The following is a 25,374-nucleotide window of genomic DNA, read 5'->3' on the forward strand; positions in this document are numbered from 1 at the left end:
AAGTAACATAAATAGGTCAAATATTAAAATAATAATAATAACCATAAAAAAAACGCTTGTAAATAAAAAAGGGAATTTTAAGGTGAAACAATGTTAAAGGAAAAAATATAAAGAAAAAATGATACAATAAAGTACTTTAAGTCAATCCAAACTAGCATGAGAGATTCGCAATCCTAGTTGCGAGGTCAGGTCAAACTCATAAAAGACAAACTAAAAATAATAATAATGGTTAATCCCTAGCAATCCAAATGTAGATGGTTGAAATAAAAAATAAAATCACAACCAAAAAACACCCAAAAAAACTAAACAAATGTAAACTCAGGTAAGGCCATCAAACCTCACGAGTTGGATAATGTGAATAAAATAACCTAATAGAAGGTAAAATAACAAAAAACGAGAATACTTAATCTAAAAAAATCAATTTGAAGGATAAAACTGAAAAAGATATAAAAAAATCCTCAAAAAATACTCAGGTTAATCGACTAAACCTGTTATCAAGGTCATAAGATTTGGATAACTAATTGAAATAAAACCCAAGAAAATCATGAATCCTGTTTTTCAAAAAAGAATGAAAACTAAATCTAACAAATAAAAAAATTAAAAGAGGATGAAATTAAAAAAAAAAACTTAATCTTATAAATTATTTCAAATGAAAAAAATATTAATCAAAAGAACAGGACCAGGTCTATAGAAAAAACTAATTGAATGGTTACCTTGAAAATTTAAATAGAGAAACGATTATCAATGTCAAATCAAAGGTGATGAAGCCACATACAACGCCCAGAAATGAAGGGGCTGCTAAGAAGATTTCATTGTTTCCCAAGTGCATCCCCTTTTTTTTATTAAAATAATATTTTGTATTTATTAAAAGACTTAATTGTTTTTTTTGCCAAATCAATTATAATAATAAAAAATAGAATAAAAATAAAAAAATACCCCTACATATCAATTTATATTTTTTCTGTTTTTAAAGGTAATTTTATCAATTTACTATTCACAAAAAATTAAAAAGATAAGAGTTGTGAAAGCTATATTTTTTTTTGTTTTTAAAGGTAAAAAAAATCATTTTATTGTGCAAAAATATATATATATATATATATATATACATAAAAAAGATAAAAGAAAAGATAACCTCTATAAATAAACTTTGTTAGATTTTTTAAGAGGGGTAAAAGTATAATTATAATGTTTTATTCTATAGTGCTTTGTGTTATGATCTACCCAGAATTACCGACCTAAAAACTTTTTATCTAGTGAATACTACGCGGTTCAAACTGCATCCCCCAAAATTTAAATTTTTTATTTTGCTTAAAATTAATATTTTTTTATGTTTTCAAATCGTTTTAATATACTCATATCAAAAATAAGTTTTAAAAAATAAAAAAATATATTATTTTAATGTATTTTTAAGTAAAAAGTACTTTACACCGCAACCGCTGCCACATTTCCAACTACACCCCAAAACAATTACTTTGAAATCATGTGGATAATAATGTAACCACAAAAAATGTATTTCCCATTCGACTTGAATAAATTAATATGAATAATATTCGGGAGACAGAAGAAAATTTTGCAGGGAGCCTAATCCTATCCTAAAACATCCCTTTCCCTGATAGGATCGAGTACAAAAAAAAGAAAAATAAGAATTATAGAATCAAGAAGAAAATAATTAGAATTGAATGGCAAGGTTTTCTAATCTCAAATGATTAACAAGTTCCTGGAATTAGCTGCCCTCGTATGCTTAACTTATACTACATAAACGCTTAGACTTTACCATCATGTTCATTGGATTCTGACAAATTACTTGGTTTTTGCTGTCTGCTTGTAGGAAGAGAGAGGCTCCTGCGCTCCTTTCCTCCAGGCTTAGATGAGGCATTGCTATACCAAATCATTCCAACTACAGCTATGGTCATGCCCAGAACCACATGTAGATTAAGACCATCTTTTCCGAAGAAAAAGAATCCCATGATAAGCACAAGTACTGTCTTCATATGACCAAGTACTTGGAAGGACACAGCGGTGAATCTGCCAATGCAGATGAACTGGCTTAAGTTGGTCCCTACTGCAATGATGCATGATAGAACGATAAACATCTGCACAAACCAAGATCCAGAGAAAAATGTGAGATGGGATTCTGTAAACTTAGGTAAGAAAATTGTGATCACACATAAACAGAACATGGGTTAAAAACAAGTAAAAAATTGCCCTTGGCCTTTTATAAGCAAATAAAAGGCACACACACGTGTATAGCAATTTTATGCAAAGCAATACTGCTACGTAAAAATGGAACAGCAAACACAAAGTGAGTTTATGCAAACGGCAACCCTTACAAATAAGTAGCGGTATAACTTGTATGCGAGATTCAAAGTCATCATCAGACTTGCTTGTAGAAAATGGTCACACTAATATTATGCTTTTTAAGAGTACGCCATAGGCTCTAGGAAATTTTCATAGCAAAAACCAGGGTTGCTTTTCCCTTACTGTTTAACTTTTCTTGTTAAGATTGCATCCCACTAACTATTTAGGTACAGATTGCATGCATATTAACTGCATTGAAACCTCATAATCTTTCTGCTGACAAGGAAAATTAAATTAACACTTTCAAATTGGCTACCCAAATTGGGGTTTGTAAACCCCACATAGCCAAATCATTCCCTTGTGAACCAAAATTCAAATTGGAGTGTCCAAGGCAAAAACTAGTTAGAAAACAAATGAAACTATAGACAAACATATAAACACATCTGGACATCAGAATGATGAGCTACAGCAACAAGCATGTAGACAACTAGAAATACAGATGCACCTATATGACGTTCATGTGATTCCTAAGCAAACATGTGGTACAAAAATGTGAGCTACTTTTACAGCATAAACATGTGGTAAAAAAAAATGAGCTACTTTACAGCCTGCATAATAATCTGCAAGAATGACAAGTGTATCCAGATTACAGCTAAATTACGAAGATGGTTAAAAAAAAAACAGAAGTCAAATTTTGCTGAATTCTTACCACAGAGACTGCATTGTAGTCATAGGTGTCGATTCTTTTGTTTGTCAACCAGTAGTCCAAAAAGGGGCCTAATAATAGCAGCGTTGCAGCCTGGGATGGAGCAGTGTGACCCAAGAGGTTGAAAGAACTTAGTGAATACTTCCTTTGGAGGTAATGTACATACTGCAAGAAAATCATTCAACAGAGTTATAAGAGGAGCTGCTTCTGAATGGTATATACTATTTTAGTGAACTGGATTAGTTAACTACAAGATTTACAATGATAAAACTTCTTTAACTTGAAATTTAATAGGATAACACATGTAAAAAAAAATAGATGTTCATAAACACTTACATACTGTTGCAGAGAAGTGCTCCAAACTGCAATGAAGGCAGCAATGAATCCTTTGGCATTAACACTCACATCAGTGACAGTGCAAACACCAACACCCAAGAGAACAACTCCTATACTTAGCTTTGTGTCTCGTGAGTACCGAATCTTGTCAAAAAACACTTCCAACAGGCAGGATACAGGAATTATACTCAGCTTTGCAATCTGACAGTTAAAACGAACATGTGAGCGATATTGTTGCAATAAATCGACGGCCAAAAGACAGTACGAAAAATATTTACCTGATAAAATCCCACTGAATTCCACATTAGACTAACATTCATTCCAACAATAGAGAAATTTGCAAAGACAACAAATTTTAAAAGCTCAGGGAAAGGTAGATGAGATGCTTGGATGTATCCCAACCACCTTAAAACCACAGTCATCAAGGTCGTGGTAGCAAAATGCATACCAGTTAGTGTCGTGGCTGCAAGAAACCATAAAAAGGAAATATCAAACTACATGTCTCATGAATGCATAAGCAAATAAAAGAAAACATGAGAAGCAAACTCACCGTAACTAAAACCATAAGTAGCCATTAAGGCTTTATTGACAATGATAATCCCAACAGAAGTGACAACATTGAACATCCAGGCACCCGCATCGGCAGCTCCCTTTTTATCAGCCTTGCTAGATGGAGCCATCCTAATTTACTTGTCTCAAAACTTTAGATTTTGAAAAGTTCTAGAACACTTATCCTTGAGCCTCCAAAGGCAACCCCATCCACATTACAATGAGCAACACGCTTCTCTGAAAACATCAAGTATAAATGGAAATCAAAATCATGGTTAGCACATGTGTTGCCGAACATTATTTACTCCTCCTAAAGGAAGCTCTATTTAGGGTTTAATTAAAATTAGCCTAACAATTATTTTTTAAAAATATGTTTATTTTGGACAACAGATGTCAATCTCAGTAATAAAAATCATGGTTTAACTAAAATCTAACTACAAAAATCTCCTTAATCAAACAGTAATTATGAGATCAAGTCATGAAGGACAGATGAGATACGAAAATTCTAAAACAAAAAACCAGATCTGCATTGCGTTACTATTTTAGAGGTCGAAACAGAATTCAACAATTACTACAACAGATCTCACTCTCTGTAAAAATCAGTTGATCCGTCTAAAAGATTACACCATTGAAGCACTTTGAATATTTTTTTTCAGAAAACGTGAATTCTACGGTGTCAAGAAAAATTGTACGTACCGCAAAGAGGAAAGCAAGGAAGCTGGGAGGTAAAGAATGGAGGAGGACGTGATTGAGTGTCCAATTATATGCGTTAGGAATTTGCGGTCACTCTTTTTTTCTTTTTGTTTTCTCTTCCTTCTTTATTCTGTTCTTGTTTCTATTGAAAAGATGAAGATTTGGAGTGAGAGAGGGGGGGGGATTGTGAAGTTCTGTAAACCCGGAGACCTTTGCTTCCCAACACATGCCCATCACCTCCAGCCAACTCATCCTTTCAATTTATACTTTTCTTTTCTCTTTTTCAGAGCTGAAATATTAATAGTTTGTAAAAAAATAAAAAAAATAAAAAATATATTGTGGAATAAAAAAAAAAAACATCAAAATCATTTGCAGCATTGTGATAACATTAGATTTCATGTTCTAGATTTGCTTACTAAATATCACTAGTTCGAGTCTTATAAATCTTAAAATTACTAAAGACTTACATGGTCGTTAACTTCAGAAACCGTGAGATTAGTCGAGATACACGCAAGTTAGCTCGAACATCTATATTAATCAAAAAATTATATATATACATTCATATCTCCACAAGAATACTTAGAATCCACTCACCTAAAGTCCTGATCATCATAGAGGGATTAAAATGATGTAGGAGCCGTAGTGTTTGGACTCAATATTTATTTTGTACGTTTCACCCAAAATATGCAGGCACACTAACAACCACATCCTTAACCATAACCTTCTGGACAAATTGATTACATAAATTTTGTTCTTAGGGTTCAGTTTTTTTTATTAAAAAAGATGTGATGTTTCAAGAGAGAAGACGAGACGAGAGAGTAAAGATGTGATGTTTCAAGAGAGAAGACGAGACGAGAGAGTTTAAGTATGTGATATGTTGTTTTCATGGTTTCTTTCATGTATTATATATATTAGAGAAATTTTGTCATTTTATTCTTTTGAATATTTTTTTTTATCGAGATATAAAGTATAATTTCTGAAAATATAAAAATAAAGTAAAAACACAATTAAATTAAGAGTTTTTTTTGTAATTATCCCTAAAACAAAATTGGTTGTCTATTTGAAATCCACATGAAAAAGTTATAATTAATGGATATATTTTTATTGATTTTGTTTTAGATCTGTTTAGTTTTTTGAATTTTTATTTTCATCCAAAACATTATTTTGTTTTACATTTTGATCGCTGAGTTTGAGATGAGAAAGGGAAACTTGTTGGAAAATAATAAAGAAGAGATATAGTTGTTCATTGACCACATTACAATAAAAAAAATTATTTTTGGAGTTGGTAGGTTTCAGAAAAGTTTCATTCAAGTTTTTTTTTAACTCTTTATATTGCAGGAAAAAAAGGAGATTAGGGTCAAGAAAAAAAAATTCAGTTTGATTTTGTATTTTTGAATCAATTTAGACATGTTTTAAGTTAAAAGATTGGTTTGTTGATGCTACAATAGTGCTTATTAGATGAAATAGGTTCAAAATTAGATTTTTATGTCTAAAACCCCCTAACCTAATAACATTTAGATGATGGAGATGGATGACGCTAGGTCAAAAAAAAATTTTAAAAAAGACAGGCAAACAAGCCTAACCTTACAGGGCCATGCGGTTGGTTTTTTCATTTGATGAACCAGGCATGTTGGGCCACTCAGGCCCACCAGCCTGACCTTTGTTTTTACTCTATTTTGGTTTTTTATTATTAATTTTTACTAAAATAAAAACTTAAAAAATATACCAAGAATATTATTTTATTAAATACTATTTAATTTATATTTATTTTTTAAAATAAGATTATAATATTTTTTTCCTATCAAATTATCACGCACGTCTAGTATTCCCACTCATAGTTATAAAATCCTATTCAACTGGTGGTTGATTTAGAGCTTAGCTATTGGTTTGGAAGTTAGCTTTGTCAAATTTAACCAAAATTTTATGAGATTTAGTCGTGTTAAATTTAAATTTTTTTAAAAAAAATAATTCAAAATAATATTATTTTAATTTTAAAAAAATAAAATAATATTATTTAAAATAACTAACCGACAAGGCGAATTAGATCCGACAATCATGTTACCATCAAATTGGGTTGGAATTTCCCACCTCAGCAATTCTCGTGTTATACGAGTCTGATGATTTGAAGCTAAACAGTATTTATAAGAAGTATAATTTACTAAACAAATTGATAAATTCTCTTTCAATATTTGCAAATTACCATTGCATATGTCTTCCATCTTTATGGTTTCAAATTCTTTGCTAGCTTTCTGATTGGGCTGTTTCTTAAGCCGAACTTTATTTATTTATTTATTTAATGCCATAACAATGTCGATTGGGCTGTTTCTTAAGCCAATCACAAGACCAAATTCTCTAATGGCCAACTGCTGGCAGAGAATCTCGGATTTTTAAAAAATATTAAAAAAAATATTATTTTTTTACTTTAAAATTAATATTTTCAGATATTTTAATGTGCTGCTATAAAATAAAAAATATATTATTTTAATATATTTTTATACTCTACCATACTCTCAAATTCAAACACGTCGATTTAAAATAATATTATCTCAATCTGTATTGCTGATTGGGCTATTTTCTAAACCAATTCAGGCGGGCCAAATTCTCTCATGGACACCAGCAGGGGGTGAACTCCGGATCTCGACCTAAAATGTCCATCTCTTATCTTTATAGCACCAAAAAATTATTCGTGAGCACCTATAGACTGGAGGGCCACAAATGCCCTTCCGTTGGGTAAAATGTCACGAGCATGTTGCATCCCATAGAACACCCAACCGAGGAATATCCAAAAGATCGCTCAAAAAAATATCAAAAGTAAAAGAGCAGCTTATGCAGACAAGAAACAGAGATAATAAAATCTGAAATGGATGTCAAGTGAAACTATTCTTCATATAGTGAAAACAAGATTTTGGCAACTGATTCAAATAGATAAGGGAGTTCACAATAATAAAAATATTTGTCATCTAACAAAATCGCCTCTAAACTTGTCTAGAGCAAACATTAACCATACCAAAAAGGGACCGATCCCGCCAAACCATATATAAAATTTGTTCAATGCAGCAAAAGTATGTTCAACGCTTCTTAGAGACACCAACAGTCTTTCCACGACGGCCAGTAGTCTTTGTGTGCTGCCCCCTGACACGAAGACCCCAGTAGTGCCTCAGACCACGGTGGTTCCTGCATGACAAGGTCCATATCAGATGGCAGAATTATCTTTCACTGATAGTATCATCAAGGCCATTTAACAGATTCATGTTACCAATTTTATTACCAAAGCCTTTAACAGAGATGCATTTCCCTAGAGAAAATTACACAACAAGTTGCATCACAGCTATTTGACAGTAACGTTTAAAATGAGTTGTGAGCATACAAATGTTGAGAAGCTAATAAACAGTCTACGTGGCAAGAGAAGCCTGTAGTAATTTGAATGGCAATATTTTCAGTACTCTAAGGTCTAAACAGCTTAACATATTTTCAATGAGTGCACTTTATATCAGATATATTGGTTTATGTACACAGAAAACATGAAATTACCTGATCTTCTTCAAACGCTCCAAATCATCTCTCAACTTCATGTCCAATGCATTTGACACGACCTGAGAATACTTCCCGTCTTTGTAATCCTTCTGCCTATTCAAAAACCAGTCTGGGATTTTGAACTGGCGAGGATTTGCAACAATAGTCATGAGGTTATCCAACTCGGCTGCAGATAGTTCACCAGCCCTAAGAATAATGAAGACAATTAAATTAGTCTTTCTGGGGAAAAAATGATGCTTTAATCAATCATGACTAATTTCAAAAATTAAAACTCAACCAAAATCTGAAGAGATTTTGTAAATTCCCAACAAATCATATGATTAATTAATTTATTCTCATTCGCTTTGAAACATCAATGACAAATGATCCCAGATATTTCATCTCAAATTCCAAAGTTCACCAGCTTTCATTGTGCTCTCTACCCTCTAGCATGTCAATAATGACCCCCAAAGCAATCATACCTTCCCAAACAATTTTTTATCAAAAAATAATCATGTCATGAATTCGAAAGACATTTTAATTTTCCTTTTGGGGGTGTAAATGTTAAAGAGTTCTACCTTTCTTTTTACAAGGGAGTGCTACCAACCCACAAGTCTATAAAACCACTAAGAAACATGCGTGCTACATGCAAAAATACTCCAAAAATAACGGATATAACCAGGAAAGAACAGCAATTCCCATTTAAAGGGGAATTTATACTTAAAAAACAAATCAAAGTATTTACCCAAACAGATAGCTATCGTATGATTAAAAATCGAACCAAATAAAAATCAAACAAAACAATACAGAAAGAGAGGGAGAGTGAGACCTCTTGTTCATATCAACATCGGCCTTCTTGCAGACAATGTTAGAGAAACGCCTGCCAATACCTTTGATTGATGTCAAAGCAAACATTATCTTTTGTTTACCATCTACATTCGTGTTCAGCACACGTAGAATGTGCTGAAAATCCTCGTTAGCCACCAAAGACTGTTTCACACATAAAACCCACATGCGACATCATCGATCAATTACAAAACACCAACATCTGAAGTCAAATCTAATACATGTGTTTATTGCTATTCTATATCAAGCATAATAAATGAAATTTGAGAGTCAGATATCGAAACCCTAATTTACCATTTTGTGTTTTCGAGAGGAGCGGGGCTCTGGGGCGGGGCGGGGCGGGAACGGGCGGGTTGTAGCAGAGGAAGAGTCAAGATAGCGAACGAGGGTTTTTATTAAAAAGTGTTTGGGTTTTGTTTTTTCAAAAGACGATTTTACCCACCAAAACTTTTCTATGTGGTAGATGACCCAATTCTTTTTTTCCCTGGGTTTAAGGATATTATGCCAGCTTTTCATCAGAGTTATGAATAAACCCGGTCCACCTAGCAGATTGATTTGGAACCACGCCGACCTCCTCTCTAGCCAAAGCTGGGCATAAAAAAATCAACGAGTTGACATGTCAACCGGTTAGGTTTTATTTTTTAATATTTTTTTCAAAACAACACCATCTTACTGTTTTATTTTAAATATTAAAATAATATTATTTTAATTAATTCAGTTTAACTCACCTAAGCAGGCTTTAGAATTAGAAAGATTTAATTACTATGCTTTTCATACATGAGTTAACTGTACAAGATTTAACCTGGGAGTTGATCCAACCCAAGACCTGGGCTGGGTTATGAATCGAGAGAGTTAATTTGTATCAATTCAAGTCCTTGAAAGTTTAGAATCTTTTCACTTAGAATGTTTTTTTCTTTAAAAAATAAGTTTTTCATTAATCCAGCCCAATCTAGATCTTGGATTGACAGGTTAAACCACAAGGTCAGTCAAGTCTAAAAACCAAGGAGCCAACTCCCTTCCTTTTTAGGTAGTGTATTTTTTAAATTTTATCTTTTTATATCAGAAGCATCAAAACGATTCTAAAACTTAAAAAAAACAATTAATTTTAAAAAAAAAACACTCTTAACTTCTGAATTATTATTTTTTACTTTCAGCTTATTTGAAGATACGTTTGTTTGCTGGAAAGTAGTTTCTTTTTAGAAAGTGAATTCCGGGAAAGTATTTTCCGATGTTTGGTAGTGTAATGGAAAATAAGTTGGAAAACATTTTCCAGTGTTTAGTTATGTCATGGAAAATGAGCTGGAAAATAACTTATTAATGTTTTATTTTTCTCAAGTTTATTAAAATAATGAGGAACAAATCTTACAAATTAAAAAGTTGAATGAGAATGAAATTGAAAAAAAATATAATTTCATAAATTATCTCAAATAAAATAAATAATAATTAAAATAATAGAGATCAAATCTAAAAAATTAAAAAAAAAATGAAAGATGAAAAAATTAAAATAATAATAATTAACATTTCATAAATTATTTCAAATAAAATAAGTAACAATCAAAAGAATGAGGACCAAATTTGATAGATAAAAAAATTCAATAAAAAAATGATAAAGAAAAAGCAAATAGCAATTATAAAAATAAGAACCAAAGTTAATATAAAAAATTAAATTTTAAGAGATGAAATTGAAAAATAAATATTCAAAACAAATTATATATAGCAATCAAAAGTTTGAGGATCAAATTTGATATAATAAGCAAATAATGACATTTCTAAATTTTTCACAACTTCCGGAAAGTGTTTTCCGCCCAAATTTTACAGGAAAACACTTTCCTGAAAACCAAGCTAAATTTTCCTTTGACTGGAAAATATTTTCCGTTAACCAACTTTTTTAATGGCAAACAAACACAGGAAAGTTTGGAAAGTGATTTTCCGGAAACCACTTTCCAGAAAACAAACATAGCCAAAAGGAAAAACATTTTCCTGGAAATCAAACCAATTTTTTTTTTTTACTGAAACTGTTTTCCATTGACCAACTTTTCTAATGGTAAACAAACACAAAAAAATTTAAAAAATAATTTCCCAAAAACTATTTTTCGAGAAACAAACATGTTCTTAAATACAAGTTAATAACGTGAGTCCAATTATTATAATTTATTTTTTATACTAGATAAGAAATGTCTTCGAGACAGATGATGGATCGGATCAAGGTAGGTATAAAAACTCTTTTCATCAGGCCCATTCATCCCTGTCACAATGGTACTGTCTAACCAGTGACTGGCACTAGGCCGCTGGGCTGGCATGGCTTGCCGTGGAAGCAGAATTTAGAAGAAAGTTGTTTTTTTTTTTTAACATATAGAAAAATAGAACGCACTACTCCCTTAGCATTCAATAAGCATCAAGATCTTATTTCTGAACGAATTCAAAGCTAGTCGCTTGCAATTTTTATAATCCACTAGGTTTTCCACGAAAGATAATTAAATTTTAATATCAGAAAAAAATAAATTATCTTCATATCCATACCCTTTTTTCTCTTACTCTTTGGGTATCAGAATTTATTTCCATGGCTTGATGTCCTTGTTTTCTGCTCTGAATGGGAAAAAGGGTCATTTCTTTGAAGGCCATGTCTTGGTTCAGAGTTCCAAGCAGAACCAGGGATAAGTAGTTATTGTTCTTGCAACCAGAGACTAAACTAAGATCAACAGTGGACAGAAATACAAAAACAATCAAGTTCTGGAAACTCAGATAGAACCCGATGCCTTCTCAACCTATGCTATGGAAATTCAGATAGAACCTGTCCCCTCTGCTGTACACCAATCTGACTTGTCCCCTCTGCTGTACACCAATCTGTTGAAGGAAACCTAAACCATCCATGTTGAACTTTGGCGTGAAAATAGGTATCTATTCGAACTAGATAAAATTAATATGGCCGTGTTGATTTGTTTCACTATACACTGTTATACCTCAGGTTTTAAACCTAGAACAAAGTGAAAGTTAATTCTCTGGCCATCAGATCCTTCAATCAACTTAACATGGTCTACTTATATCTGTAAGTCTCACTCATGGAAAGAGCAATGATAAAACCTGAAATGGCTGGCAAGAGCTCATCAATGTTAAATGGAAATAGTACAGCCTAACTCCTTGGCGGCAGTATCAAGATGATGAACAGGCATTCCTGTCGCGAGTCGGCTATGGGCTTCCCATGTTAGGCACTTTTCTATATCAGCTTGCCAGTTGATGACATCTGATCTGAGATATTGATAAGAGGGTCCATGGATTCCATTCCTGTGTGTGAGTTTAGAAGCGGGTTTTATGGAACCAGTATGCTGAATATCACGAAGAACAGATGTGCTCAGAGCACGGACATGAGCACTTGGATGAGAAAGGCATCGTATAGTCGCTGGCAGACGACACTGCATGAATTGGCCCAAAAATTCCAATGAGCAAGCGTCATATTTACTCCCAAACTGGCATTACCCACTTCATAGCGTGCATATAAACATGCTCGTGTGTATGTGCAGCCTTCATACTAAATGAAATTGGATGTGTTAAGAGGATATATTCACCTTTAAGAGGTTTGAAAGGCCATCTGCAACTGCAAATCCAGACTCTCCCCACTGCAGCACTGGCTGAACTGCTCTGGCTGTTGCTTCTAGTAGCTGCCAAATTGAAGATTGAAAGATTAACTAACCACACTGAATAACAAGTACCTTTTTTTTTTTGACAAAGGACTCACTGAACTTGGAATGCCGTGAGCCTTCAGTCAATATAATTCTGATGTCTAACTTACAAAGAGCAGGTCACATATTCCAAAGTGAAGTGAAATCTTCTTTGGTATGTTACCTCAAGCTGTGGTAAAGTGCAAGCTTCTCCATCAACAAGCATCCCATCTGTGGCGCGGAGAAGTAGATCTGATGCACTAGCCAAAATTACCAACGATTCTGGGGTATCATGATTTCTCATCAGCTCAACAATCAACTTGACAATCCGCTGGTTGATTCTCCACATTATCTGACCTGAATCATCATCTTTCGCGATCCAAGGCTGCAATTCCCTCTCCGCCTAACAACACAGAGAAAATGACTAAACAAACAAAGCAATTGAATCTTAAAGGAAAATAAAACAGAACAAAAAAAAACAGGATGCTAACTTAAACAACCAACAGGCTACACTTCCAAATTTGGGATCAAAATAATTGCAGAAACTATTTAAGAAACCATTTTTTGCACCTTCCCATTTTCCAGGTGAGTAAGTTTTGTACTATCAAAATAAGTAGTTCTGAATTTTTATTGTATTTCCCTATTCTGAAGATGATGCCACCTTGGAAAAAAACTAGGCGGTTTCAAAATGACAGGCCAAACAGTAAAGGGTAAACAATTGCATTTTACAGCAAAATTACAAGTAAGACAAAATTTAGACCTGAAGAACAACTGCTGTGGCTGCTATTGTTGGCGATGCTGATACAACATTGCATAGTGCGTCAACAACCTGAATACATACTGACAAGTTAGAGGAAGCTCTCCCAAAGAAAATAATGAGAATCTAGATAAAATATAGCCTGATGGATCTATCGAATCCATATACCCACAACTGGGAAGCGCCTCATGCTTCCAAGTCACACATGTTAAAAACTTTTAAATGTCCATTGTGTGTGTGTGTGTAGCATGAAACCTTTTATATAAAATGCATTAAAGCTTCTAATTTTTATTTCCAATTTGAAGGAAAAGTGATTAGAACATGGAGTATGACCTGTCTCCATCCTTGTTGAGCAGAAGTGCTTTCTGCACTAGGTTGAGTTTCGGGTGATGCTATTAACTTTTGCCACAATAGAGAAACAACAGAGAAACATAACTCTTGCTTCTCTGGAAGCACTGATCTCAATAGAACTTGTGCACTGCAATTGAATCCAATATGCCTGTGCATTGTTAAGAAATTGGCCAAATCTGAAGCATCCAATGGGAGTCCAGCAATACCTTTTCCCGAAGTGCTTCCAGAGCCTTCTTCTGAATGTGATGCTCTCCCACATTTAAGTTTAGTTTCTGAATGAACTAATTCTGTGGACTGCAGGGCAGATGATTGCCCTGAATTAAAGCAGCCAGTGCTTGCACTTCTATTTTGCTTGTTACCATCAGAACACACAAGAGAATCTTTCCACACTGGTGCGTGCAAATGTGCTCCTAATGGCTCAGCTTTGTTAACTATGGACGCAACAGCCTTACTGTGAACATCAATGAGGTTATATAGTGAGGATGCCCTGGTGTAAATTTCATTATCCCACTTGCATCGCATCAAAACAGAGAGCGCGTGCATGCAAGCCTTAGAACGTCTAAATAGTTCAGAAACATGAGCGGCAACCATAGCTGCAGCTACTATCTCATTTGAACTATAACTCCAAGATGTGCCAATAGTAGATGGTTTTAGAGAAAAAAGTGCCTCCAAAATAGATAAAATTCTGTGAGTATGATGGATTGCAGAGTTGAGACTAGTTTGGAACTCACTAACAGCTCCATTCAGTTTTGCAGGCTTGGCTACAGTCTCTGAATGTTTAGAAGTTGAATGGTTACTCCCCCTGGAAACAAAGGGGAATATTTGAAGCTCACAAGCCAGAGCACATACAGCAGCCAGAACATAAGAATCAAATGCTGCAACTGGACCTTGTTTCTTCATCCTTCTAGATTTCATGTTTCTTCGCATTTCGGATGTTGATTGTGAGTCCTCTGTGCCATCCTCAGGCAGATCGTTTTCTTCTCCTCTTGGTCTCTTGCTCCCACGGGAATGAGCTTCGTGACTGACACACACAGTTAACACAACAAATAGTAGTCGCGATGCAAGCTCTACTGAGGCACATGATTCTAGAAAGAGTGAGTGGACCATAGTACGAAGCTCTGCCACAGCAAGGTTTTTGGAGGCAGGCCCTAAGCTAGAAAAATATCTTGTTCTTCTGGTCTGTTCTCTAGAAGCCTCCGGCGGAAATGTTCTCTGAAGAATTGCTTCCACAGTGGCAACAAATATCTTCATGAGGCATGCTTCGGATGGACTTCCACGTGGAAGATATTCCAGGACCTTAAGGAGAGGTATATACAGATTCCATGACAATAATGGAGGTTGCAATGGTGTTGCAACTATGATTTCAGGAAGATCAACTGCTGAGGAACTTAAAGGAATCAGACCATAAGCAGCTTCCCAAATGGTACAAATTCTCCATTCAACCTCAGGTCCATGGGCACAAAGCATGGATGCAATTCCCTGGGCAGTTGCTTCAATAGTCGCTTCAGCTGCAGGCACTTCTATCTGTTACCATGTTCAAAATGCAACAAAGCAGACATTGAAGTGCTTCGCATAGCTTGAATCACAAGAAGTCAAACTGACGTGTCAACAAATAACATTTATATTACCTGCTTCCTGTAGCATGAAATGTAACCACCCAAAGGTTCATGTTGAACTTCCACCCCTTCAACTTGCCTTAGTGGAGGAAAAAGCAATGCAGGCTGTGAGAGAATGCGGAAAAGTAAAGCTGCAGCTGCGTCAGCTGCTATACCTGCTCTCATGGACATTGCAGTCCCTATTGCACGCAAGAAATGCAGATGCATCCAGTTCCTGGGAAGCTGCATAAATGAACACAGAAATTAAGGAGAATGAAATGGAAAAAGGTAAAAGAAACTAGATAGTCAAAGGTGGGCCAAAGAAGCTAATCAAGTCAAAATATGATATTCTGAGTAAATTTCACTTCTTTTGGGTTGGAGAAAGCTTCCTTTTGATGGAAATAAGTGATTTAATTACAAGCAGAGAAATAGAGAAGGATGAAAGAAAGCGATTGTTGAAGTAAAAATTGTTCATATTTTGTTTTCATTGATGAGTTACATCAGAAGACTCCTAAAAGGGGGAACATCTATCTTTCATGGCTTTGCACAGGCTGAGTACAAAAGACAGAGAAGTTAATTTTTTAATTTTAGTTTTTCTCTTTTACATTCTATAGGAGGATGATTTATTAATCTTGCTGTAATTTCTCCTCTCTCTCTTAATAATACATTCTTCTTTTATAATAATAATAAAAATAAAAAATAAAAACTAAAAAATTCCACATGTATAGTCTCTCCAATGAGAAAATTGGTTTCCTCTTGATCTCTTGACAAGAACACATATGAATTAGCAAAAAGACTATTAACCAGGTAATAAGAAATCAATACAAAGCATAGTTGGTTGCCAAGGTGAATTTCTGTAATAAAGGCAAACATACTCCAGAACAAGATTAGAAGTAAAGTGATACGCTTATCACAGTACAATTAAATGTCATTGATCAAAAGCATATAGTTACCCTTATTCCAGATGCATAATCTTCAGCAGCTCGAAGAAGTTCCACAAGTTGTACAGCAGCATCAAGTGCATCTGGAGCCCATGATGGTGGTGCTTCAAGAAGTCCAAGAAGAAGTCGTTGAGTGGCACTCGGAGTTGCAATGGCGTAATACCTAATCCAGAATAGAACACATTGAACAACCACTAATAAGTAGATTGCTTCAACCTAGTAAAATTGAGATTGTCACTCTCGTAGACAGGGGACTTGGTGTCCCACCATCTTTAAGGTCTCTTGTATGCTAGTCTCCACCTTTATTAACAGAGTTTTTCAGAACGCTAACACTCAAACATTGATAAGGATAAATGTTCAATAAAAATAAACGAGGGCAGGAAGAGGCACACAAAGAACTGAGCCCCCACAATTAAAAAACATGCATGTACATGAATCCTTAGATGATACAAAGACCATATTCAAGAAGTTAATCAAATACACATGCAGATTCAAAAAAAAATTATATAAGCATGTAGTTACCGGTGAAATAAACGTGCATATGGCTCAAGAGCAGGTAGGCCAGCAACTAGATGCTCATCCAAAGCTGTTGTTGGAGGAGGGAGTAAAAGTGCAGGAACAGCAGCTGCAGTTAATGTAGCAGTCTCATAACGAGCAACTTCCTCATCACACACACTTAAAATAACCCCAGCACCATTTGCTACAGCCCACCTTGGAGTTGATGGGATGAGCTGAGGATGTTTTCCAGACCCACGTGAAGAAGCTAACAAAATACAAAAGAAATTCAGTTATCATTTTGGTGCAAAAGAACAAACATGTCAGTGGAATGCAAAACAGGAAAACCACATGTAATTTCACTTTACAAAATATGTTCCAGAGATGAAAATATCATCATGTGTGTCTCGAGCGCTATCTAAGAAATTTCACTTTACAAAATATGTTCCAGAGATGAAAATATCATCGTGTGTCTCAAGCGCTATCTAAGAAATAAAAATTCAGAATTGTCTCATGTTATTTCTCTTTAGACACCAATGATGTCTTCCACTATCTTGTGTTAATCCTTGTAATTGCAAAAGCGAAAAGATCATCGTGCATTTTACATGTAACTTAATACAGCTCAACATCAAATGAATGAATATATGATCTTCACCATTCTCTTTATCCAAATTTAGACTCTCACTTTTGGAGTCCAGCTATTCCTTAAATGTGATGTTTGGCCATTCAGTAGCCTAACTGCCTGTACAATACTACAAACTTTTCTAGTAAACTCCCTATCAAGGAAACCAGACCTCATCTATAATATTTGCAAATCTCCTTAACTTTGAAATTTAACCTTATTATGCAAGAGACATCCAAAAATATTCTAAAATCAAACTTGAAGCCACAATATAAAAAAGTTAATCAGATGCTAGAAGGGCAAAAATTCACATGCTATGTTTCTAAAGTAAAGATTAACTAACTGGTTGTTGGTGGTTTGAGCTCTCCCGCAGCATATTTACCCATAACACCACTGCACCTGAAAATGCATGATAACATTTGAGGTTAAGGGAATCCCCATAACAAGAAGTTGACGAGAATTAAATATGGGTTCATTATATTCCATGACAAGTTCACTAAAAATTGCCAGAATGAACTTCTAGCTTAAATTTTGAAAATAGAGACAACAGTTGCCAATGCAACATTGAGAAGTTAAGAGAAAATACATATAATCCATTGTATTCCATGACAAGTTGGTAGCAAATTTCTACCAAAATGAATTCCCTGTGCTTAAAATTTGAAAAGAAGAATAATAATTTAGTGAGACCAACAGTGTCAGTGCAACAGGTGATATGCCATAACAACACCCCCCCCCCCACCAAAAAAAAAAAAAAAAGGCGCTTCACAGGTTTGAAACTTCAACTGTCGAAATAAGCCCAAGATCACTCTAGCATAATTTTGATATGGAATTGTGACAGATTTCCCTAACCCCCAATTTCTGATGTCATCGTCATTGGATCCACACATGCAGGGTCCACCATATGATAGTACCTCCATATTAGCTTTGGTACCGATGGTATTGTCCGCTTTTGCCATGTGGCCTCACAATTTTGTCCCACAAAAGGTGCCTCGCACGTTTGAAACTTCAGCCATCCGTACAAGTCCAAGATCATTCGAGTACACTTCCTACATGGGATGCTGAAAAGATCTAATTCCTAACCAACCTATTTCTTATATATTATGTTTTGAGAGACAAAATTTTATCCAATCATCTATGCAAGGAGCTTGGCAGTTTCAGTTATCTATAATTTACAAGCCGGTAGAAGTAGAATGCAGTTCATGAAATTCAATATTTTAGTTTCTGCACAAACCATAAAAAGGTTTCTGTCCCTGTTTTGCTAGGAAAGAAGTAAATTATTATCTACTTTCATGGTGGAGTTCTCCTTTGATTTTATTAACCTTTTTCTGATTTTCATCATCATGACATGTCCATTCTGATCAAGGATATTTTTATGTTTAGTTTCAATCTCAAGACTTCTTGTTAGAAAAAAAAAAAAAGAGGGAATGTGCAGCAGTACACAACAGATTAATTTCAATGCCAAATAACCCCTAACTTTCAAGATCAGGACATACGAGTTGCAATAAATTGAGCAGGTGAGAAAGGACTGTGAAGATTATCACACTAAAATTTAAAATATGCTCTTTAATCCTATTTTAGAATTAAATGTAAAGAAATCATACTGTATTACTTTTCTTGTTATGTTGATTACTTTTTAACCAAAAAAAAAACAATCAGTCCAATATAAAATATGGCACTCACCAACGAAAGTAGTCACTTCTAATACCCAGAGGTGCAGCAAGCAATATATCGGTGATCCAGGGAGACAGAGGCCTGAAAGGTTTCCTCTCTTGTTGTACCAAAGGCATGCTGGTGGATTTCCCTTCTGCTGATTCACTACTTGTAGCGTGGCTGTCACTACTGCTTCTGTCTGTTTCATTATTCTGTTGTTCTCTCTTGTATATTGGGCGATTGTAATGAGTTAAAATCCGCAAAATCTCTCCGCACGCCAGAGCCCATTGTTCAGAATATTCATTCTGTATAAGTATCAAAAGATGTGTCGTAAATAAGAAGCTTCTTTTTCAACCCATACAGCAATTGCATGCTGTAATCAAATTAGAAAAATTAAAGACAAAAGTAAAACTTGTGTAAGTTAATGGTTTACATTACATACCTCACTACCAGGGCAGACTAAGGAAATGAAAGAGGCAAATGGAGGGCTACTCCTATCATAAACTAGTGTACCGTCTATAATACATGAAATAATTGGAAGAACAACAGCATGTCCATGCTCTGGATGATGAAGGACAAACGTAGCTGGAAATTGACATACATATTTAAATCAGAACTACTGCAGCCACCAATCATTGATATGATACTTGACAAGCGCAATTAATTCTTTTAAAGATTAGCGTAGGTGAGGAATCATTACCCAAAACATCATCAAAAAGGCGTTTGTCCTTTGATGGATAACGATTGCGAATCAACTGTCAAAACCATATCCATATCCACAACCAATATAAGTTGTAAACTTCATGAAAAGTAAAAGTCTCAATAGAATTAAGTATTCATACCATATGAACAAGAAAGACTGACTCAAAGAGAGTATACCTCAGAAATATCATCTGGAAAGTGTTCCGATGTGCACTGCCCAAAGTAGTCGACATAGGCAGTAATTTGTGCCTGCAGATGAGGGAAAACATGCAGAAGCATGGGGATCAATTCTTGTAGGTATTGAACTTCAATAGAAAGAAATGTCACAATCAGAAGGAAAATAAGTGCAGATGTACGATAGAGTAATTTTGAAAACAAAGATAAGATGCAGATGTGGGACTTTTCCAAGTCAAACGACAAATTCAATGCTATAACCATTAGAGTAAAAGTGATGACTGGGAACAAATTGACAATAGAAGTTCTCACTTCAAACTCAAAAGTTGATGTTTTAATGACTGCCAACAAGTGCTGATTCTGTAACTTCTGATCGATGTCCTAAAAGACAAACTCCAACAAAGTTTAAAGGATGGAAAGAGGGGAGGACAAAAGGGGTAAAATGCAAGGGTGTAGAGGAGAAAAGATGGAAATTAACCCTCCCAAATTGAGCAGATTGCAAATTACATGTCAGCTAAGATAAGCGGGTCCTTCCTATACTTCCCCGGGACGTTTCATCCACCCAACCAAAAAGACGAGCATCTCATCCACCCCTTTCCCATCCACCCATCATCCCTACTTTCTTTCATAGCAAACAGAGAGCAAGGATTTCAAAGTTAAATTTCAAGCTACTATGGAATTTTTTTAGAAGAAAAATTCATAAGCGTGAACATGTCTGCATGGTTGTTTTTCCCAAAAATTTTACTTGCCTAAGAGGGAAATGCCAACTTATGCTAAAAATATCCAAATCAGAGGAATGCTGTCTAAATCCTAACTTCTCTGAGCATTTAGCACAATTTTAGTTGACAATACCTTTCCTCATAAATAGATTCAGTATTTCCTCAATCTGAGGCAACAGTACATGAAATTTACAGATACCACATCAAAATTTTCACATCTTCTTAGACCTAATTAAACAGTAAACCATGGTAAAGAGAAAGAGCCTTGAAGAAAAGAGTATTTCATTATCTCATCACAATGTAGTTGACAATTGCCAGAAATGATGGAAAAGCATGAGGTTTATAGTTAGAAATGAATACAGGTTTTATAACCATTTCATTAATTTTTTCTTGATTCAACTTCCAAGTTTCTCATATCCTAAAAACTAACAGCAATATTATTGCTCTCCATGGCATACCTACTTATGAAAACATTAAACCGGTCACAGCAATATTTGAAAGTCTGAGTCGGCAAGGAATTTGATCAAGGATTAGAAATGATAGGCATGCTGGATTAATAAAAGGTTATACCCTGTCGAATACAAAATCACTCTTCTACTCGCTAAAAAACAATTATTTATGCATAATGATAGCTGGGAAATTGAAATATTAAAAAAAATCCCATTAATAAAGATTTTGCAGCAAAGCCAGTCCTCTTATGACATACTACTGACCGATAAAGGTGGTGCTGATTGATCCACCAATATGAAATAAAGGTGTCCTCTGATTAACAAAGTCGGTCTTGAAACTGTGTTCCATGTTTATATCTTCCTTCTACTAGGAAGAAATTTAAAGATTCTTTACGGCAAGTATAATCTGAATTTTGGCACCCAATAAACCTTAGAGACAATATGCTGATACAACTATATATAAATAAAAAGAACTAGAATAGAAAGAAAAGGATAAATAATTAAAATTGAATATAATAAGCATGCAGAAGCACTCATCAGAATCCATTAACTGCCACAGAAATGAAATAAAATGCTTCAAGATTTGTTAAAAAGACAAAGGAAAAGAAAAATATGAGAAATGCTTCAACTGACCTTTCTTTGTTGGGCATCTTGAGGTGGAGGCCAGAACAATGAAGAGAATTGAAGACCATCAATCCATCTCTCAGAAGAAGAACTAGCCATTAAAAAGTTGTCTGTCCTTTCAATTACCAAAAACCAACAACAATTTTTTTCTTCCAGCCACTACCAATCAAGATCAATATATCATCATTTAACATCCCCTCGGATTACTCCCTGAATCCCCCAGAATTTCTCGATCAAAAAAAATTATCTTAGTTTGTTAGTTTCTGTATTTCCGCCTCTCACCCAATATGCTTCTACACAGTGTCTTGCAATCCAAACAAATACTTGAATCTACTGCTCTGCAAGAACATGGTTAAAAATGGCTTGCTGGCTTAGAGTTGATAACCAGATATTCAAAGAAAATTCAAAACAAAAACAGAATAACGCTCCAAAAAAAATTATAAATTTTTGAAAAGGGAATCTGCCTTAAAAATCAAAGGGGCTATGATACAGTCACATTTTCAAACTATTAAATAAAGGGGGAAAAATCTTTAAATGAATTAAACATGCAAAGAAAAAAAGCAGAAAACATGAAACTACAAACAACTGGACTTAAAATCCAAGAACCCAGAAAAGAAAAATCATTAGTATTTTACTGAACAGAACAGAAAATGAAATTTATAACATGATAAAACAAAACACGGACACCAACGTACCTGGTAGTTGTGTCTGGGTACCGTATTTCAGGTATCTGAACTTAAGCTGCCTAGTTTGATTTTTTGAGATTTTTTTTATCACTCTAATTTCCTTGACAGTTCTTTTCTTTTTTTAAGAGGTTGTAGTTTCGGTAGAGAGGAAGAGGAGATCTTTTAGATGGTCTGAGATTGTCTTGCGTACGTGGCAATGATATTTTCCTCTAACCTTAGAGAACCACGTCATGTCAATCTTTGCTATGTTAATTTACGCATGTACATTCATACATACATCATGACATGATAACATGGACTAAATGATGTTGTAGTGCTGGACGTAAATGTAAAATTTGTAAGGGTGACCATTTTCATCCAACCCATCCGTTACTGAGTATCATCTCATCCATCTACATCGTATTTTTATATGATTTGACTAGAGTTAAATGAAAGAATTTTAAATCTATTTTTTTAATATAATTTATTAATTTTTATTTTAAAATACATGAAAGAATTTTATGATTATATGTTTTAAAAGAATATGCAAAAAATATAAATTGATAATTTTTTAAAAAAGAAAATCTCAATACCTTGGAAAAAAAAATCTCTTGAAGTACAAAATTAGTTAAAACTTGACAAAAAAATAAACCCGAGTCAACCCAAGATACTGCGATAGAAATATAACCTGGGTAACAAGCCGCGAGTCAACCTAGGTTAACCCATAAAATTTATGGTTTAGGTTATGAGACCAAGAAAACTCAACATAAAAAAATTAAAGAAAACCACAAAAATATTTTTTTCTTGAAAACAAAAAAATATATATTTAAATATGAAATTGGAAAAGAAAAAAATAAAAAAATATGTCAACCTACATTAAATTTTTAAACTTGTGACCCGAATTATTAGATTATAAATATCATAGATACAAAAACAACGAAACACAATTTTCATCCAATCAAACGCTAAAAAATGAAATTGAATAAAAAAATCAAATAAAATGATATAAGATAAAAATGGTAATTAAAAGAATGAGAGTGAAAACCAAAATAAAAATAAATTAGACGGATATTAATATTTTTTTTACTGGAAACTTGAAAATAAAAATAACTCAAATCAAAAGAAAAAATCAAAAAAATAAGGACCAAACTGGAAAAAAAAACAATAAACCATAAACTTGGATTGAATTGTGAAGTTAAAAACCAATAAAACTTTTATAAAAGGGTAAAGAAAAAAATCAAAATAATAAGTACCAAATTAGAAATAATAATATATTAAAAATTAAAATTGAAAAGAAATAAAACTTTTACAAAAAAAATACCAAAATTATAAATCAAAAGAAAAGGGAAAAGGACTGAAGCTGAAAAATAAAAAATAAAGAGGACTGACTTGTAATTTGATGGGGGGAGAGAGAAGGAAAAAAGAAAAAAAAGGTTCATAGACAAAAAATAGTCCAACCTCTGTCGACACACGCCGCACCTGAAGAAAAAGGACGTGACAGCGTTTCCAACAACACGGAAAAATGATAGTTTTGACCATTGGGAAGCACCACATGCGTCACCCGAAATGCCAGTCGCCTCCCACGCACTAACAACTTTTAAAATTTTAATATTATTTTTTATGTTAAAAGACCATAATGCCCTCAACAAAACAATAAATAACAAAAAAAACAACATGAAAAGACAAAAAAGACCTTCGACTGAATTTTTTTTTACTTCATGTGCATTTAAGTAATTTTATTATGCATTCAAAAGTAAAAAAAAAAAAATTGCCTCTAAGATGTTAGGCTTATATTCTTATTGTGCATGAAAAAAAAGACCTTGTTACTCCTATAAGCTGGGCCATATTTTATTTAATTGAGGGGGAAAAATCATAATTTTCTAATTGAGATCCAAAGTTAGGATTGCAGGGGTATGTAAAAATCTTAAGGAGACACTAACCATCAATATCAATGTTGATTGTAAGGGTCTTCCTACATGACATTTAATGTTGAGAATATCACGTGCTTATGGAAAATGGTCTCGTGTCAATCTGTACACAATATTAATATCGATGGAATCATCCCTTATAATCAACATTAATATTGCTTTGACACAGGGATGGCCTTTAAGGGACTTTCTAATCTGATAAGGGGTAAGAAGATGATGACCCTAAATTCCCCACTTCGAGCACTTATTCCTGAAGAAGACTTGGCTCATAAAGGGTTGGGTCTAGCAAGGTGTTAAACCCATAAGCGCCTGGGTCTAACATGTATTTGAGCCTAAGAAAATTAGATATGGCAGTACTACCCATAGACACGTAGTTGCGCCTGAGAGGTTGGGCCTGATAGGTGCTAGGCGCACAGGCGCTTAAGCCTCGCTCTTAGACAAGCCCATGGGGGTTGGGTTTTTCAAGGTAGAAGACTCCTATGTGTTTGAGCATGGCGCGTAGCTCAGAATGGAGGATAATATCTTTGTCTTACCTTTTTATCATGCGTCTTAACCTTTATCTTGGTCCCTTCTCGTCATGGACTTTTATGGAGAAATGTCTTTTAATACGAAGTACGTTGATCCATCAAGTATCAATTCATGTGGAAAAAATTCATAATGTTTCTTTTAAAAATATAGAAAGTTTAAATTTAATATAGACAGAGAACATATACAATATTATTTTTCATGTGTTCTGAAATGATTTTGTTTTACTTAATTCATTTCGATCAATATCAATCAATGAAAAATAGGCTTGGTGCTCACGTTTCTCCACGGGGTCGGACTATTTTTTTTGTTTGCATAAAAAATAATGCTCAAATGCCCCAAGCATGTTTTTAAAAAGGAATAAAAAATTATGGCTCAAGTTATAGACATGACTAAGTAAAATAAGTTGTCTTTATTTTAATTAGACAAAACAAAATAAGAAACGACAGTAGATAGATCAAATCTAAAAACAAAAGTGACCAAGATAAACTGGGGAAAATATTTTCTTCAAAAGAGAACAAACGATACAGTTCAATTCACAGCCCATTAAATATAAACAAACAAAATGGGGTAAAAATGA

At 34.0% G+C, this 25,374-nt stretch overlaps 3 protein-coding genes across 4 annotated transcripts; all 3 read right to left on the reverse strand.

The window, feature by feature from the left end:
• Window positions 1-1,495: 1,495 nt before the first annotated feature.
• Window positions 1,496-4,825, reverse strand: LOC7492483 (UDP-rhamnose/UDP-galactose transporter 5). Its single transcript, XM_002307478.4, has 6 exons — window positions 4,586-4,825; window positions 3,891-4,126; window positions 3,619-3,803; window positions 3,341-3,541; window positions 3,008-3,169; window positions 1,496-2,093 (listed from the first exon to the last, which is right to left on the reverse strand). The coding sequence occupies exons 2-6, from the start codon at window positions 4,018-4,020 to the stop codon at window positions 1,764-1,766; spliced, it is 1,008 nt and encodes a 335-aa protein (XP_002307514.1). The 5' UTR covers window positions 4,021-4,126; window positions 4,586-4,825; the 3' UTR covers window positions 1,496-1,763.
• Window positions 4,826-7,428: 2,603 nt separating this feature from the next.
• LOC7492484 (40S ribosomal protein S18) lies at window positions 7,429-9,389 on the reverse strand. The gene is made up of 4 exons (XM_002307479.4): window positions 9,236-9,389; window positions 8,925-9,085; window positions 8,114-8,302; window positions 7,429-7,756 (listed from the first exon to the last, which is right to left on the reverse strand). The coding sequence occupies exons 1-4, from the start codon at window positions 9,236-9,238 to the stop codon at window positions 7,651-7,653; spliced, it is 459 nt and encodes a 152-aa protein (XP_002307515.1). The 5' UTR covers window positions 9,239-9,389; the 3' UTR covers window positions 7,429-7,650.
• Window positions 9,390-11,819: 2,430 nt separating this feature from the next.
• LOC7492485 (protein GIGANTEA) lies at window positions 11,820-22,546 on the reverse strand. 2 transcript variants are annotated; one of them, XM_002307480.4, is made up of 15 exons: window positions 22,372-22,543; window positions 21,686-22,014; window positions 19,888-19,959; window positions 19,709-19,763; window positions 19,451-19,593; window positions 19,039-19,313; window positions 17,702-17,757; window positions 16,764-17,004; window positions 16,254-16,404; window positions 15,334-15,543; window positions 13,688-15,229; window positions 13,358-13,426; window positions 12,782-13,000; window positions 12,505-12,597; window positions 11,820-12,351 (listed from the first exon to the last, which is right to left on the reverse strand). In XM_002307480.4, exons 2-15 carry the CDS (start codon window positions 21,773-21,775, stop codon window positions 12,052-12,054), a joined length of 3,516 nt encoding a protein of 1,171 aa, XP_002307516.3. In that variant the 5' UTR covers window positions 21,776-22,014; window positions 22,372-22,543; the 3' UTR covers window positions 11,820-12,051. The 2 variants fall into 2 exon arrangements, 1 of the variants encoding a protein (XP_002307516.3); XR_002982069.2 differs by having other exon boundaries at window positions 12,221-12,351; window positions 12,729-13,000; window positions 22,372-22,546.
• Between the last annotated feature and the right edge of the window lie 2,828 nt (window positions 22,547-25,374).

The sequence above is a fragment of the Populus trichocarpa genome, chromosome 5 (genome assembly GCF_000002775.5).
Source record: "Populus trichocarpa isolate Nisqually-1 chromosome 5, P.trichocarpa_v4.1, whole genome shotgun sequence".
Taxonomy (NCBI): Eukaryota; Viridiplantae; Streptophyta; class Magnoliopsida; order Malpighiales; family Salicaceae; genus Populus; species Populus trichocarpa.